Source organism: Bubalus bubalis, chromosome 20, assembly GCF_019923935.1.
Source record: "Bubalus bubalis isolate 160015118507 breed Murrah chromosome 20, NDDB_SH_1, whole genome shotgun sequence".
NCBI classification, from domain to species: domain Eukaryota; kingdom Metazoa; phylum Chordata; class Mammalia; order Artiodactyla; family Bovidae; genus Bubalus; species Bubalus bubalis.
The window spans coordinates 38,774,835-38,792,648 of NC_059176.1; the positions used below are offsets into that span (position 1 = coordinate 38,774,835).

The window sequence follows — 17,814 nt, forward strand, 5'->3', positions numbered from 1 at the left end:
GAAAGGTGGGAATGACCCTGGAACCACCTTTGGTTTCCTTTGGCCCAGAATCTGTTATTTCTTTACTGACATTTATGGTTAAAGCCAGCGGTAGTCATTTCTCAGGAGGTTTAATGTAAATTTCATTTATATCATATTTATGTTGATGTTTAGTGCCAGAGTGAATCAGCATTTTTATTAGCATTTTATAATGCAAATGGAGAGGCTTTTAAGACTTGCTGAATTTTAATGTAGACATGTATGTCAGAAAGACCCCTTTATAGAACTATTGATCCTTTCCAATATATGGTTTGAGAACATACTTCGAAGTGTGGTTAGTGAGACAGCGTCTATCTAAATAACTTACTTTAAAAATCTTTACATTAGAACTTTTTGGCCTGGTTTTCCTGAACGTAGGATTTAGTAAGTATACTGTGATTAATAATTTAATGAATGTTCTCTCTTAAAAGAAATGCTGGTCAGAATAAATTGAATGATGTTAAAATTATCCATTGAAGTTACCTGTAAAGTCTTCAGTGGAAAATACTGGTGCTTTTTCAAAATAGTAGTGCTTGTTTATTAGTCGTACAAGTGTCATTGTCTGATAAGAGTATAATAACAAGGCCTTACTGTATTATCCAAAGGTGTATGGTCATACTTGATGCATTGGATTATGTTTAGGATAAAATCATGGGATTGCTTTTTATCCTCACCCCATACATTTTGCTCTCTGCGGTAGTGTACTCCCCACCCTAAGATACAGTCTCTTTAGGCCTAAGTGCTCTTTCCTATTTTCAGGCTTTTGATGATTAACTAATGAGCAGGTTGAATTGAAAAGCAAACCCAGCTCACTGTAGATTTTTAGATGATTAACTCACATTGGGGGCTAGGTTGTATCCTTTCCAGAGTACTTATGGGTATCCTACTGCTCTAGAAGCGGTGGACACTTTATGCCTTTAAAGATAAGACCTAGAGATACGCTATCAATGTGCTGGGTCAAGTTACAGTTTTCAAGCTGCTCACGGGCTGAGGATCATCTGTTTTACTGGTCCTCAACTCTGTGTTTGTTAGAGCATCCTGAGGAGCCTTTTTAGAAAGGTCCACTATTGAGCTTTTTAAAGAAAAGCTCCAGCACTCATGAATTAGATTACGGGCCATGCAGAAGACAGAGTGGGACCACCTGACATTGTCATTGACTTTGAAGTCTTTGCCCTGTAATAAAACTGTGTGACAGAGCCACCTGCAGTACCTTCCACATTGCTCATGTTGAGGAGAGACTGTGCCGTCAGCCGTGACAGAACTGTAGTGTCAGCCTGGTTACGTGGTAAGGGGCACCCCCTACCCAAGCCAGGGCTTGTTCAGTTTATGTGTGGGGAAAGCTTTTCAGCTGAGGTTTTAATTATCCCTAGTAGACAGAGCAACTAAGCATTTTTAATTAAGCACTTCTTAAATCGGTTTTCCATGATGATAGTGAGTTTTAATTTTTAGATAAAGTACAGAGAGCAGTCGTCATCCCCTTTCTAATGAGTTGAAGCAGAGGGGTAGGAAGAGGTGCAACTGCCATCCACATTTGCTGGGAAGCTGCAGTGCAGGGACCCGTTTATTAGGCGTTAGAAATACAAAGGTTCATGCTGTGCCTGTGAGAAACCTGTTATTTTTTAATTAAGGAGATTGTGTGTGTGTGTGTGACCCTTGAGACTGATTTGTATATTTGGTTTTTCTAAATGTGAAGCTTAATAAATACACTCTTGATTACCACTTCAACAAATATCCATGAGAAGCAAATAGCTAAGTCAAAGTATACTTTAATATGTATTTATATGTTAATATGAAATGTGTGTATATTGTTAATGGCTCCATGCAGGGTGGTGAGTTGAAGAGCTGTATCCAAACGAGTAGCACAGACAGAAAGTACGGCCTCACAGCAAATTGTGAGATTAAGTGAAACAGTTGATGTGAAATGCTTAGCACGGTGGTCGACACACAGTTAATGCTCAAAAACTCTTATTATCCAATATTATTGTTCCACCACTACTTTATGAATTCAGAGGTAAGTGTGCGCTATGGGTTAGGGAGATCAGAGAAGAAGGAAGGCATAATTTAAGTAATACATATTTGCATCTGTTTTATTTAAAATATTTCTGACATAAGACTTGGGTTGGTTATAGCAAGTACTTTGGAAGGTGTAATATATGAATGCATATTAATGATATGGTCTCTTTTGTTTCAGGAACTTTATATTGCTGTAGGAATATCTGGAGCCATCCAGCATTTAGCTGGGATGAAAGACAGCAAGGTAACTACACAACAGTGATGATACTAAGAGGAAAAGTGTTCACATTTTAAAATTTAGGTTTCACTGGTATGCCTCCATGTAGTTACAGTGCGTGTAGTGGAACCGTTCACGTTAACACAAACCTAGGGATTGAAAGGTATGTACACCACTGTGCCCTGCCTGAAGATGCACCATTGGTGGGAGAGGCCGTGTGTATCATGGAAAGAGATGTGAACCTGAATCCCAGCTCCCCTGCAGACTTACCACCTGACATGTCTTGTTTCTACCTCAGTTCTTTGTCTGCCAAATGCACGTGTTGGAAGATCTCTTTCAGCTCTGACAATTTGTGGATGGAAAATAGGGGGTGAAAACAACTTGATGAGGTTCTGACTATCTAGTTTATGATGTACCAATACCTGGTTCTATGTTTCACCCTAGTCCCCTAACGGTCCCACCGTCATACGTCAGCAAGGCCCGTCTTCTTGGGTCATTACTAAATCGTGACTGACACATTTTGGATTGGAGCATCTCAGAACCTTAGTAATTGTCAAAAATGCAGCATATAGACGAGCCACTTGATTTTAACTTGCTACTTGGACTCTTATCTAGAAGTCCTGTGTGATGACTCTGTGAACATACATTTCAGAATATGACACATTAATTCATGCATAACAATGCACAGTTTGAATTATGAACTTAGTCTTTCATGAAGTCAGAGATGCCTCTGACACTCCTGCTTTTATTCATTCAGATGGAAGTTTGATAGAAAAGGTAATAAAACTTTTAATAGGTTTAACTTCTAACTTGAAAAGATGCATGCACTACCTCCTTGTAACCTCTAAATGAATTGGCCCAAAACCAGTCAGATTTCACAGTTGGATGGCAGGTTTCTTCACTGAGCTCTGAAAGCAGCAGTGCCAATGGGGAAAATGTTATTGCTGCATTAGAGGGGAAAGAAAAAAAAAACAATAAACACCAGCAACCTTCAATAATATTTTTAGCTGGGCCTGTTCAGACGTATCTAGAATTTTGCTTCTCTCTCTGCCTGCCTAGAAGATCTTGGTGAAGGTTCTTGTTCATGCCATCAGGGCTGGATTGGAGGAGAAATGGACTAGATGGTGTATGTCAAAGCAAAAAGGGAATAATTGAATTAAGGAGACCCATGTTGGGGAATAATCTGTAAGAATAAACTTGAGCCAATAATTTGTCTGTCCATCCAGTCAACAAATATTTACTAAGTCTATGTACTTTGTACAGATGCTGGAGTTGCTTAAATGAAAACGACGTAGTCCCTGTGATAACTCTCTTTTGTGGGAGACACACCAGTCTTAGATTGTAATTTTGGCCAAGTTCTAAAATGGAGGATTGGGACTTCCCTGGCGGTCCAGTAGTTAAGAATTTGCTTTCCAATGCAGCGGATGTGGGTTCGAGCCCTAGTCAGGGAACTAAGATCCCATATGCTGCAGGGCAACGAAGCCCATGTGCCACAACTACAGAGCCGACCTGACACAGCCATAGATAGAGTGATTGGTTTAAGTCAGGTAGTTCAGTTCAGTCGCTCAGTTGTGTCAGACTCTTTGCAGCCCCATAGACTGCAGCACGCCAGGCTCCCCTATCCATCACCAACTCCTGGAGCCTGCTCTGCATATAAACTGTATACCTATTAATATGGTTGAATACAGTCTGTGCTTTAAAATGTCCATAAGGAAGAAGAGTATGAATTTATAAGAACATATTAAAAGAGCCCTAGAGTACAAACAAGATTTTATCATAATTATTTACAGTTGATATTTCAAGAATATTCTTTCAGTAATCTGAGAATTCTGTAACTGGCCGAAATCTTTTTTCTTAAATACTATGGTGGTTCTTTGCCCACAATTACATGCTCTTTCTTTAAAAATAACTTTTATATAGTGGGATGAAAAAGCTTTCAGATGATTAAACTGTCAGATGTTTGACTAGGTGGCCTCCAGGAAATCATTAACCATCGTTAATTAAATAAATCTCTGCTAGTAGCTGTGAAGCAGGCTACTTATTCCCAGAAGAGAAAGACCATGATGCAAATCAATGCCTATGATTCAAAATGTTTGTCCTTGTGACTAGATTTGAGGTGTATATTGAAACCATGCTATATTATAGTCTGTGACCACACTTTAATATATATGGCATGTTTCTCTGGATCAGTAGTTACCTGGACTTCAGTGTGTGCCAATTTCAGATATTCTGGAATATTCAGGCCTTGGGGCCCTTTTAGAGGAATTTACACATATATTATATAGACTATATTTTAAGTTAGACTGTATCAAAATACTTGAAAAAGGTGTTCTGCCTGTTTTCATGAGATGGAGTAATAGGCAGGGAAGTACTTAATTTTACTTCCAAAGATTCAAAAATTATCATTTTTTAATTAAAATAACACCATGTTAGAGTCAAAAGTCTAATTTTACTTTAATTGCAATGGTGTTAGAAGCATCTGTGGGGAATACCAAACTATTTGTAGTATATAAAGAAATCTGTTATTATTAGAATAATTGTGTAAACATAACACGTTTTTTAGTGACAGTTTCTCTGTAATCTGTTACTGATCTGTCATTATAATCTTTTACATTTAAAGATTTTGTGGGAGTTAAGAGGAGCTTGTGGTAGTTTTTTGTAGGAGATGTAGTACTTTGTTACATTTATTTGCTGCATACATAAGGACTTAAACTTTTTTGTTTTAAATATTCATCTTTACTTAATAGGCCAACTAGCTAGTTAACTTTTCTATTCTCACAGTAGACCCAGGATAGTAATTTAAAAATGCTAAATGGAATGCAGTATATAGAGAATAAATAGTTTGAGCTTTAAAGCCTATGAATTAGGATATGGCTTTGTTACTTTTTAAAGTTGAAATCTATCATTTATAGTCACAAGTTTAAAACATACATATTGTTAATAGGTGGAAAACTACTGATCATTTTATAAGTGAAATAAGCTGAGAATTGACTCTAATAATATACGTCTCATGATTTGACAAAGTTGACTTCTGTCTTGTTGAATAAAGCACACCAAATATAAAGTGGATGAATGAACTTTTTATCTGTGGTTTTTATTCAGTATATCTAAAATTTTTCAATGACCTACAAAAATTTCCTGTTATATTTGGTTGGTTTGGTTTAAGTCAGATTATTAATTTATATACAGAAAATTCAACATTTTTAGTATACTGCATTAAAACATTCTTCTGCATGGTAAAATATACATAACATAAAGTTTACCATCTTAATCATTTTTAAGTGTAAAATTAGCTATGTACACACTGACAGTGGTATTAAATACATTCATAATGTTGTGCACCCATCATCACTATCCAACTCTACAACTCTTTTTCATCTTTTAAAACTGAAACTCTATACAGATTAAATGGTATTTTCCCAGTCTCCCACCTCATAGTCCATATACTGACAACTACAATTCTACCTTTTGTTTCCATGATTTTGACTATTCTAAGTACATTTTAAGTGGAATCATCATTTGGTATTTGTCTTTTTGTGACTGGTTTATTTCACTTAGCATAGTGTCCTCAAGATTCATCCACATTATAGCATATGTCAGAATTTTCTTCCTCATTAGGCTAATAATATTCCATTATGTGTGTGTGTGTATGTATAAATACACACCACATTTTGCTTATCCATTCATCTATTGATGGACTCTTGAGTTGCTTCCAAGTTTTAGCATTTGTGAATACTTTGCTATGAACACAGGTATACAAATATGTTTTCAAGGCCCTGTTTTCAGTGCTTTTGGGTATATATCCAGAATTGGAATTGCTGGATCACATGGTAATTCTATTTTTAATATTTTGAGGGACTACTATAATGTTTTCCACAGCAGTTGTACCATTTTACATTCCCACCAACAATGCACAGGGGTTTTAGTTTTCCACACCCTTTTCAGCACCAGTATGGTTGGTTTTTTTTTTTTTTTGACAGTAGCCATCCTATTAGATCTGAGGTGGTATCTCATTGTAGTTTTGATTTGCATTTCCTCAGTGATCAATGATGTTGAGCATTTTTTCATGTGCTTACTGGCCATTCGTATATCTTCTTTGGAGAAGTGGCTTTTAAAGCCATTTGCCCAATTTTTGAATTGGACAGTTTGGTTTTTTGTTGTTGAGTTTAGTAGTAATTTAGTAGGTTTTTAAAAAATATATACCATATATTAATTCTTTATCAGATATATGATTTGTAAGTATTTCCTCTCATTCTCTAGGTTACCTTTTTACTCTGTTGATAGTGCCTTTGCTGCTGCTAAGTCGCTTCAGTTGTGTCCGACTGTGCGACCCCATAGACGGCAGCCCACCAGGCTCCCCCGTCCCTGGGATTCTCCAGGCAAGAACACTAGAGTGGGTTGCCATTTCCTTCTCCAGTGCATGAAAGTGAAAAGTGAAAGTGAAGTCACTCAGTCGTGTCCGACTCTTAGCGACCCCATGGACTGCAGCCTACCAGGCTCCTCCATCCATGGGATTTTCCAGGCCAGAGTACTGGAGTGGGGTGCCATATAGTGCCTTTAGAGCCACAAAATTTTTTAATTTCCATGAAGTTCAATTTGTCTGTTTTTTTGTTGTTGCCTATACCTTTCATGTCATATTCAAGAAATCATTGCCAAAACCATCATCATGCAGCTTTTGCTCTATGTTTTTCATCTGAGTGTTTTGTAACTTTAGGTCTAATGTTTAAATCTTTGATCTGTTATGGGTTAGTTTTTGTAAATGGTGTTAGGTAAGAGGCCAACTTCATTCATTTGTATGTAGATACCTGGTTTTCCCAATACCATTTGTTGAAAAGGCTATCTTTTCTCCATTGTATGATCTTGACACCCTTGTCAAAAATCATTTGACCATATATGTGAGGGTTTATTTCTGGGCTTCCTCTTCTGTTTCATTGGTCTATAAGTCCCACTTGAGGTTTCTTGAGAGTCCATATGAATTTTAGGATGAGTTTTTCAGTTTCTGCAAAAGTCACTATAGGAACAGTTCTGATGGATATAGGATTATTGGTCGACAGTTTTTTTCTTTTACCACTTTGAATGTATCAGCTCACTGCCTTCTCGCTTCCAAAGTTGGTAATGTAAAATCTGCTGATAGTCTCGAGGATCCCTTGTGTGTAGCAAATCAATTCTCTCTGTTTTCAAGATTCTCTTTTTATCTTCAGCTTTTGAAACTTTGATTATGTATCTTAGTGTGGAGTCTCTTTGAGTTCATCTTACTTGAAGTTTGTTGAATTTCTTGGATGTTTCTATTCATGTCTGTAATCAAATTTGGGGAGTTGTCAGTCATTATCTCTTTAAATATTCTCTCTGCCCTCTTCTCTGTCTTCTCCTTCTGGGACCACCATAAGATATTTTGGTCCTCCCAATGGTGGTCCACAGGTCCCTTAGGCTGTGTTCACTTTTCTTAAATCTTTTTTCTTTCTGTTCTTCAAGCTTGAAAATTTCCATTGTCCTATCTTCCAATTTGCTGATTCATTCTCCTGCTTGATTGAATCTGCCTTTGGATCCCTCTAGTGAATTTTTCATTCATACTTTGTACTTCTCACCTTCAGAATTTCTTTGTGGTTTCTTTTTGCATTTTCTCTTTATCACTATTTCCATTGCATTCACACATTGTTTTCTTGACCTTCTCCTCATCTCCTTTTAGTTTTTTTTTCAAACATCTTTAAGATGATTATGTTAAAGTCTTTGTCTAGTAGATATGCCACTTTCTGTTTATATTTTTTTCCTTTGAGTGGGCCATACTTTTTTCTTTTTTTTGCCTTGTGATTTTTATTTTGTTGAAAACTGGACATTTAAATCAATAATATAGTAGATTCTTCTATTTCCCCAGAGTATGCTGGGGGTTTTTTTGTTACTGTTTTTGTTTATTGTTCTTTTTGATTGTTGTATACTGTCTCTGTGCCAAGTGTTAACCTGAGGTATATAAACGTATGGGTTTCTGGAGTCTTTTCAGAGTCTGTGCCTTTCCCTAGGCATGTATGGTCACTTTGTAGTTTTCCTCTGATATGCATTTGCTTTTGAATGTCCTAGTCATTAATGTCTGGCTACCACAGAGGGAAAATGCCACAGAGGGAAAATGAGAAAAATGAAGAGCACTAATCTTTTAAATCCCCTGGGAATAACTTTGACAGGTGGGGGAAAACAGTGGTTGAGGTACAACAGCAATAGCCACCCTCTTTGTTTGCACCTTTGTGATCAGATGCAACATGCTATGATCAAAGCACAGATCCCCAATATTTAGAGGACAAGGTTTCTTTTACCCACTCTGACTGCTATAAGCTGTATGCAGGCTGTTCCAGGAATATGTACACAGCTGCCTGCCACCAGGAATGAGTAGCAACTGTTCTGCTAAGAGCTACAGTTTACCATTCAAGTCTTCCCCTGGAAGTTGCAAACCTTTAATAGATTCCAAAATTCCAAACTGGTTACATGAAAGATTCTGCCAGTTCAGTTGTTGTGTAGGTGGGGAGACAGTTTCTCAGTGTTTCCTACTTGGCCGTCTTCCCAGAATCCTCTCCAATTTGTCACTTATCTACAACATTTTTCATAAGTTAAAAAAGAACTTTTAAAAAATAATGATATAAAACCTTTTTTAAATATTGCAGTTGGCCTGTGGTAGGGATGAGAGATAATTTTTTGTTATGTTCCTACCCAGAAACTTCTAAATTTACAATACCAGCACAAATTAAACTAATCTTATTTGGTAGACATTTTTAAGAATACAAATTTGTTGTTACGGAAGTTAGAATAGAACCATCAGTCTACGTGGTATGTTTTCTTAAAAAACTCTTTGCTTTTATTTCACAGACAATTGTGGCTATCAACAAAGACCCAGAAGCTCCAATTTTTCAAGTGGCAGATTATGGAATAGTTGCAGATCTCTTTAAGGTAAGTTGGCCTTGAGAGTGATAGCTGTTATCTAGGTTGTCATCCAAGAACCTGCAGGAGTTGGTCAGGGAGGAAGCTGTCATAGGAAGACATCATGTGAATGTGTATCTGTGTCTGTCTGTGTACGTATATATTAATATATTTACACAATTTTGAACTACTTAAAGTGAAGAATTGTTCTGCTTAATATATGATGTTTTTATGAAGCATTATATTAATAACTTTCCCTTTAAGAAGTCCATATTGTCTTTAAACATCCATATGATTCTTGGCATCTCATGTACTGTTAGTACACAATATGAAATGACTCAAATAATTATAACCTAGAACCATATTTACCAGATACCTTAAAGAAATTCCCATCATGACCCCTCATTGAGAGATTTACTAGTGATGCTCTAGCTTTTCACGGGATGAGTGGGCTCTCAAGTCCACTTTATTGACTCAACAGGTATGCTCTGCTTGCTGTGTTTGAGAGTCAAAGGCCTTCCTAACAGTGACAGCCGTAGGAAAGAACACTTATTTCTAACTCCTCACACTCTTAATTTTTTTGTATTCTTTCTGCCCTCCTACCACCCTTATGTTTGCCCTTTCAGTGAAAGAATTACTTCAGTGATATAGTTGAGCACCTGATACCCATTTGGCCACATTTAGAGGTCCTAGCTTACACATGGGCTGGCCTCTTTTAGTCCCTCAGGGCCTGTCTACAAGTTTCTCAGTTACCTTGTGCAGAAATCACTTAGGCAGTGATCGAGGCTCTGAAACGCCTAGGTTTACTAACCGTCACATAGAACTATAATGAGCTGCGGTGGGCCTTTATGGAGAGGCTGCAGCCTGAGAACAGAACCAGGGGTGGTCTCCCCAGCAAGAGGATTGGCCCATTGCCGTGGCTTCTCTAGCACGTGGATGATCCAGATGAACTCACGAGTGCACTTTGAGAGCACATCTGTATTTTGAAGTGTGTGTTCATGCTCAGTGAAGAATGGGCCCTTCAGATGCTCAGCAGTTCCTTGGTAGTGGCCCAGCCTGCCTGCCGAGACTGGAATGGGGCTATTGCCCTTGGTCAGCGAAGGGCATTTTTCCCCGTGGAAATCCTTAGCCCCTGCCCACACGCAACCCAGAAGAGCCTCTATCTTGCACGGGAAAAATACAGCCCATCTTCTGTGGCCCTAGGGCTCTGTATCTGAAATGCAGGGTTTAGGTCGGTTCGCTGGCGCAGCTGTAGAAGAACTGGGACTGTAGTGGCAGTCATTTGACCAGGATACTCCAGTGGGAGGAAAAGTTACTATGAAACAAATAAAATCTTTTTGTATTTCTGTGTAATAGTACCTTTGTCCAAGTAGAAAGCATTTAGTTCCAGTGACATACAGATAAAGGGATAAAGACCTTTAAATTTAAGAATGAAATTAGTACTTGCTGAACCCTAGCCATGTCTCCTGTTGACATGTTTGCAAACAGACATCGAATATAGTTGCCTTTTATTTTTCTTCAAGAGACTATTTTAATAAATTTGTAAGTAATTTTGTTTAAGGTATGTTTTTCTGTCTGCTTGTGTACTGTATTTTGCTGCCCACACGCTTGATTAAAAAACGAGGTGTTAAACAGTCAGACGTTTGTGATGCTCACACTGTGGACACCTGCCCTGGGGCAGGAGCATCTCTGTAGCAGTGTTGGGTGCAGTAGTGTCCCACAGGTTGTGCCTCTTGCATCAAGGGCAGCTCCTAGGTTTAACATGAGAGGCGATGCCTGTGTCTGTTATGTGTGTCTATGCACACGTGTGTGTGCATGCTCAAAGAGATATTGAGAGTTCTAGGACACTCAGAGTGGAAAAGGACCTCAAAAATCATCCAGAAAGCTGATTTCCAACTTGAGATTCTCAAGCTATTTTTGGTGTGTTAAGAAGCACACTTTAAAAACTTTTTCTGAATTTCTTATTGAGATAACGTAGCTTTATAACATTCTATAAGTTTCATGTGTACAACATTATATTTCTACTTCTGTATACCCTACAGTGTGCTGACCACCAAAAATTTAGTCTTGCCCCATCATCATATAATCGATCGCCTTTAGTTGCTGTGCCCTCCCCCCAGCCCTTTCTGCTCTGGCAGCCACTACTCTGTTCTCTGATTCTGTGTGTTTGTTTTTATTTGGTGTGTTCATTTACTGTGTTTTGGGAGGGGGTGTCTTTTATATTGGAGAAGGAAATGGCAACCCACTCCAGTGTTCTTGCCTGGAGAATCCCAGGGACGGAGGAGCCTGGTGGGCTGCCGTCTATGGGGTCGCACAGAGTCGGACACGACTGAAGCGACTTGGCAGCCCAGTCTTTTATATTCCACATGAATTAGATTGTCTTTCTCCTTCTGATTTATTTCACTTAGCGTAATACCATCAATGCCCATTCATGTTGTCACACATGGCAAAATACTGTTCCATTGTATACATATAGACCACATCTTCTTTATCCATTCATTCATTGATGGCCACTTAGGTTGCTTCCATATTTTGGCTATTGTAAATATGCTGCAAGTTGGTATTTTTGTATTCTATGGATTAAAAACCCAAGAGTGGGAGAGCTGGTTCATGTGGTAGTTCTATTGTTAATTTTTTTGAGGAATCTCCACACTGATTTCCAGAGTGGCTGTGGCAATTTACATTCCCACCAACAGCGCACCAGTGGTCCCTTTCTTCCACATCCTTACCACCAACACTTGCTATTTCTCGCCTTTATGATAACAGCCATTCTAACAGAGATGAGGTGACACCACATCGTGGTTTTCACTTGCAAGTCCCTAATAATGAATGATGTTGAACATCTTCTCATGTACCAGTTGCCTTTATGTCTTCTTTGGAAAATGTCTGTTCACCTCTTGTGCCCCATTGTTTAATTGGAGTGTTTGTTTTGTTGTTGAGGCATATGAGTTCTTTACATATTTTGGATATTAACCCCTTATTGTATACATGATTTGCAGGAACCTTCTCTTGTTTCATAGATCGTCTTTCCATTTTGTTGATGATTTCCTTTGCCATGCAGAAGCTTTTTAACTTGCCATTTGTTTATTTTTGCTTTTGTTTGCCTGAGGAGACATATCTAGAAAGATGTTGCTAAGATTAATGTCAGAGAGCAAACTATCTGTATTTTCTTTTAGGAGTTCTGTGGTTTCAGGTCTTACATTCAAGTTTTTGATCCATTTTGAATTGATTTTGTGTGTCAAGTTTCATTTTTTTTGCCTGTGACTGTCCAGTTTTCCCAGCACCATTTATTGAAGAAATTGTTCTTTCTCCAGTGTATGTTCTTTGTTCTTTCATTGTAAATTAATTTTATTTCTGGGTTCTCTATTCTCTTCCATTTGTTTGTATATTTTTCTGCCAGTACCATGCTATTTTGACTACTATGACTTTGTAATATAGTTTGAAATCAGAGAGTGTGGTACCTTCAGCTTTGTTCTTTTTTCTCAGGATTGCTTTGGCTTTGTGTGGGGGGAGGGGGGTCCTTTTATGGTTCCATGCAAATTATAGAATTTTTTGTTCTATTTCTGTGAAAAACGTCCTTGGGATTTTGATAGGGATTGCACTGAATCCGTAGATTGTTTTAGGCAATATCAACATTTTTAAAATGTTAATTTTTCCCATCTATGAGCATGAAATACCTTCATTTACTTATGTCTTCAGTTTCTGTCACCAATGTCTTACAAAACAAAACAATGTCTTAAGGGTTTAATGTACAGGTCTTTCACTTCCTTAGTTAAATATATTCTTGGGCATTTTATTCTTTTTGTTGTGATTGTAAATAGAATTGTTTTTTTAATTTCTCTCTCTGCTGGTTCATTGGTAACATGTAGAAATGCAACAGATTTTTGTATGTTGATATTGTGCCCTGCAACTTTGCTGTATTCATTTATTATGTCTAGTAGTTTTTTTGGTGGCATCTTTAGAGTTTTCCATATGTCAAATTATGTCATCCACAAGTTTTTAGTGACATTTTTACTTCTTCCTTTCTGATTTGGATGCCTTTTATGTCCTTTTCTTGCCTAATTGTTCTGGCTAGGACTTCCAATACTATTTTGAATAAGAGTGGTAAGAACAGGCATCCTTGTCTTGTTCCTGATTTTAGAAGGATAACTTTCACCAAGCTTTTCACCACAAAGTGTGATGTTAATGAGTTTGATATGTATGACCTTTATCATGTTGAAGCACATTCTTTCCATATCCACTTTATTGAGAATTTTTATCATAAATGGATGTTGAATCTTGTCAAGTACTTTTTCTGAATCTACAGAGATGATCATATGGTTTTTATTCTTCATTTTGCTAATGTTGTGTGTCACATTAACTGATTTGCGGGTGTTAAACCACTCTTGCATTCATGGAATAAGTCCTACTTGATCATGGTGTGTGATCCTTCTTATTATGTATTGTTTGATTTGTTTTGCTAATAATTTTGTTGAGGATTTTTTCATCTATATTCATCAGAGATATTGGCCTCCAATTTTCTCTCTCTCTCTTTTTTTTTTTAATATTGTCTTTGTCTGGTTTTGGTATCAGAATGATGTTGGCCCCATAAAATGAGTTTGGAAATGTTCCCTCTTCAATTTTTTCGAATACTTTGAGAAGGGTGGATATTAAATCTTCTTTGAATGTTTAGTAGAATTCACTTGTGAGGCTGTCTGGTTCTGAAGTATTGTTTTCTGGGGAGCTTTTTGATTACTTTGAGCTTTTTGATTCAATCTCTGTACTAGTGATTGGTCTATTCTTATTCTCTATGTTTTTATGATTTAGTCTTGAAAAGTCTGATTCTAAGAATTTGTCCATTTCTTCTAGGTTGTCCTATTTGTTGGTATATAGCTATTCATAATATTCTCTTATAAGCCTTTGTATTTCCGTGGTACCCATTGTTATTTATCCTCTTTTGTTTTATTTGTCAGAGCCTTCTTTCTGTTTTAGGTGAGTCTAGCTAAAAGTTTGTCAATTTTATTTATCTATTCAAAGCACTAGCTCTTAGTTTTGCTGATCTTCTCTATCATCTTTTTAGTCTCTATTTCATTCATTTCTGCTCTGATCTTTATTATTTCCTTCTTCTGCTGATTTTGGGCTTTGTCCTTTTATTTCTCCTTTGATTTTTTTCCATTGGCTCAATAGTTGTTCAGTGACATGTTGTTCATTCTCCATGTTTTTGTGGTTTTTCCAGCTTTCTCTTAGTTGATTTCTAGATTCTTACCATCGTTATCAGTCTTGAGACTTGTTTTGTGTCCCAGCATACAGTCTATCCTTGAGAAAAGTTCCATGTGCACTTGAGAAGAATGTGTATTACATTCCTACATAGATACACATCTATCATATCAGGTCTAATGTTTCACTTAAGCCTGCTCTTTCCTTATTGACTCTAGATTATCTATTGGTTGATGTAGGTGGAATCTCTTATTGTTGCTGTGTTGCTGCCATTTTTTCTGTATAGGTCTGTTAATAGTTGTTTTACGTATTTTGATGTTCCTGCGTCAGGTGCATATATATTAGTAAGTTGTATCTCCTTATGAATTGTCCCTTTTTCATTATATATTGTCCATTTTTGTCTTTTGTTAACTTTTCTGTCTTGTGATCTTTTTGTCTGATATGAGGGTAGCCCTACTTGCTTTCTTTTGGCTGCCATTTGCTTGGAGTATCGTCTTCCAATCTTCGATCCCTTAAGTAGCCCACATTTGACTATTGGGAGACTATCTGGAGTAAGACATAACTTTTATTTGCCTTTGGCAAGAATTAAGGCATTGTCTGTCTCATGCTGCTCAGTTCTGAAGCACAGTTATATATGCCTTTGATTAATACAAAGTGGTGAGAAAGTTAATCAGTTTTAAAAATGCAGTCTTGGGGAAAACTAGTTAAGAAAATATGAAAAATTTTACGTGAGGTGCAGCCTCTCATTTATTACTGTATGAGTAACAAGCAGGATATGTTCTTCTTAAGTTGTCTGTGTCTCAGAGAGAGATGATTTAGGGAAGTTGCTGAGCAAGTTGTTGGCACAACTAAGAGAGATTCCTGCTCTGTTCTTTTTCTCATTACTGTCTTTCTAGCTCATCAGGTACCACAGCCAGTTGGTTCACCACTACTCCTGTACCTTAGACGAATTGCAGTAAATAGGACCACGTCTTTTACAGACTCTGGCAACCAAGGCAGAACTAAACAGAAATCAGATTTGTTTTCTCAGTTGAAATCAGAATTAAGTGTAGCACGGATGAGTATTACAGTATTAGATCGGTGCAGAAGTAATTGCGCTTTTGCATTGTTGAACTTTGCCCTTTGATATTGGAGTACATGCTCAATGTGGTTATGTTATACATCATTTTGATGCATATTTCTCACTTTATGTTTTTTGCTAATGACTTATCACTTGCTGTGTATTTTATATTTATTTTAGACTAGGGAAATGATGTTAGACAAAAAGCAAATTTGAGCAGTTTTCTTATTCAAATTCAAAATGGGTCGTAAAGCAATGGAGACAACTTGCAACATCAACAATGCATTTGGCCCAGGAACTGCTCATGAACATACAGTGTGGTGGTGGTTCAAGACATTTTGCAAAGGAGAGGGGAGCCTTGAAGATGAGGAACACAGTGGCCCAGCCATCAGAAGTTAAGAGTGACCAACTGAGAGCAATTAGCAAAGCTGATCCTCTTACAACTACACGAGAAGTTGCCGAAGATTCAGTGTTGATCATTCTGTGGTCATTCGGCATTTGAAGCAAATTGCAAAGGTGAAGAAACTTGATAAGAGGGTGCCAAAGTGTTGTCTTCTCTTATCCTATGCAACAGCAGTGAACTATTTCAATTAGATTGTGACATGCAATCAAAAGTGGATTTTATACAAAAACTGGTGATGGCTGGTTGAACAGAGAAGATCCAAAGCACTTCTCAAAGCCAAACTTGCACCAAGAAAAGGTCATGGTCACTGGTGGTCTGCTGCTGATCTGATGCACTACAGCTTTCTGAATCCTGGCAAAAATGTTACATCAGAGAAGTATGCTCAGCAAATTGATGAGATGTACGGAAAACTGCAACTCCTGCCGCTGGCATTGATCAACAGAAAGGGCCCAGTTCTCATTGACAACACCTGACCAAACATCACACAATCAGTGCTTCAAAAGTTGAACAAATTGGGCTATGAAAGTTTGCCTTATCTGCCATTTTCACCTGACATCTTGCCAACTGACTACCACGTCTTCAAGCATCCTGACAACTTTTTGCAGGGAAAATGTTTCAACAACCAGCAGGAGGCAGAAGATGCTTTCCAAGAGTTTGTCAAATCCCGAAGCGTGGATTTTTATGCTACAGGAGCAACAAACTTATTTCTCATTGGCAAAAATGTGTTGATTGAATGGTTCCTATTTTAATTAATAAAGATGTGTTTGAGCCTAGTTATAATTTAAAATTCATGGTCGAAAACTGCAATTACTTTTGCTCCAACCTAATAATTCTGACAGAAGAGCAGACTAGGTGGCATAGTGAATACACTTCTCACTGGAGCTACCTTCTGTCTTTAAAAATCAAAATTTTAAGGTATAACAGCTTAAAAAATATAATTATGCAAATTATTCTATTTGGGATTAAGATCTTAACATCATAAATCAAATAACAGCTGTGTAAAAAGGACTTTTTTAGACCAAATTTTTGTTTAAAAATTTCAAACTGTATCACATATAACAAATATAGAAATAGCTATTGGACTAATAATTCCCTAAGGTATATCGCATCCACCAAATTTCATCATGTCTAGAGTACAACTGTGTATGCATAACATTTTATTTTCTTTTATATATTTTTTCACTTCGCCTTTCAACAGTCATATGAGTTAGAACAAATTTTATTTTTTCTTCATATGACAGAAGTAACATGGTACAGTAATTGCAAGCTTCATTTCATGTTCTGTCTTGGGCATATACTAATTAAATTATCTTAGCAAACTTACTTAATCTCTCTAAATATAAGCATTCTCATAAGTAATATAAATATTACCTTGTAGTGAGATTTACTGCACTTAATTTAGTCTGCGTTAACTATTAGCCTACCTGTTTGTATTGCTCCATGCAGGTACATAGTAGGTGCTTAATAAATGGTGAATCTCATAATCAGAGTTATAGGACAGAGGGAACCACCTGACTGTAGTTTTGTTAATTTTTAAAGATATAATAACTTTACTGGGCTATAATTCACATATCATAAAATGTGTGCTTTTAAAAGGTACAGCTCAGTGTTGTTGTTTTGAGTATATTCACAGAGTTATGCATCCATCACTGCTAGACTAGGTCTGCTTGTGTCTTCTTGTCCTAACATTTTCCTCACACTGGGAAGAAACCCCATACCTATTCGCAGTCATTCCCTATTCACATTCTCCCCAGCCGCTGGCAACAGCTAATCTCCTTTGTGTCTCTCTAGATTTGCCAGTCCTGGATACAGAATCATGTAATACATGGTCTTTTGTGGGTGGCTTCTTAACATAATGTTTTAAAGGTTCATTGTTGTCGCAGCACTTGATTCCTTTTTATTGCCAAGTAATAGCCATTGTATATATATGCCACAATTTGTCTATCTATCAATTGATGAACTTCTGAGTTGTTTCCACTTTTTGGCTGTTATAATTAATGCTGCCAT

General features: G+C 37.2%; 1 protein-coding gene across 1 annotated transcript in view; it reads left to right on the forward strand.

Annotated features, from left to right (window-relative positions):
* Nucleotides 1-17,814, forward strand: part of ETFA (electron transfer flavoprotein subunit alpha) — a 70,147-nt gene that overhangs the window by 49,265 nt on the left and 3,068 nt on the right. The window contains exons 10-11 of the mRNA XM_006044406.4: nt 2,210-2,275; nt 9,098-9,178. Coding sequence (XP_006044468.1) covers nt 2,210-2,275; nt 9,098-9,178 — 147 coding nt within the window. The remainder of the gene's footprint in view (nt 1-2,209; nt 2,276-9,097; nt 9,179-17,814) is intronic.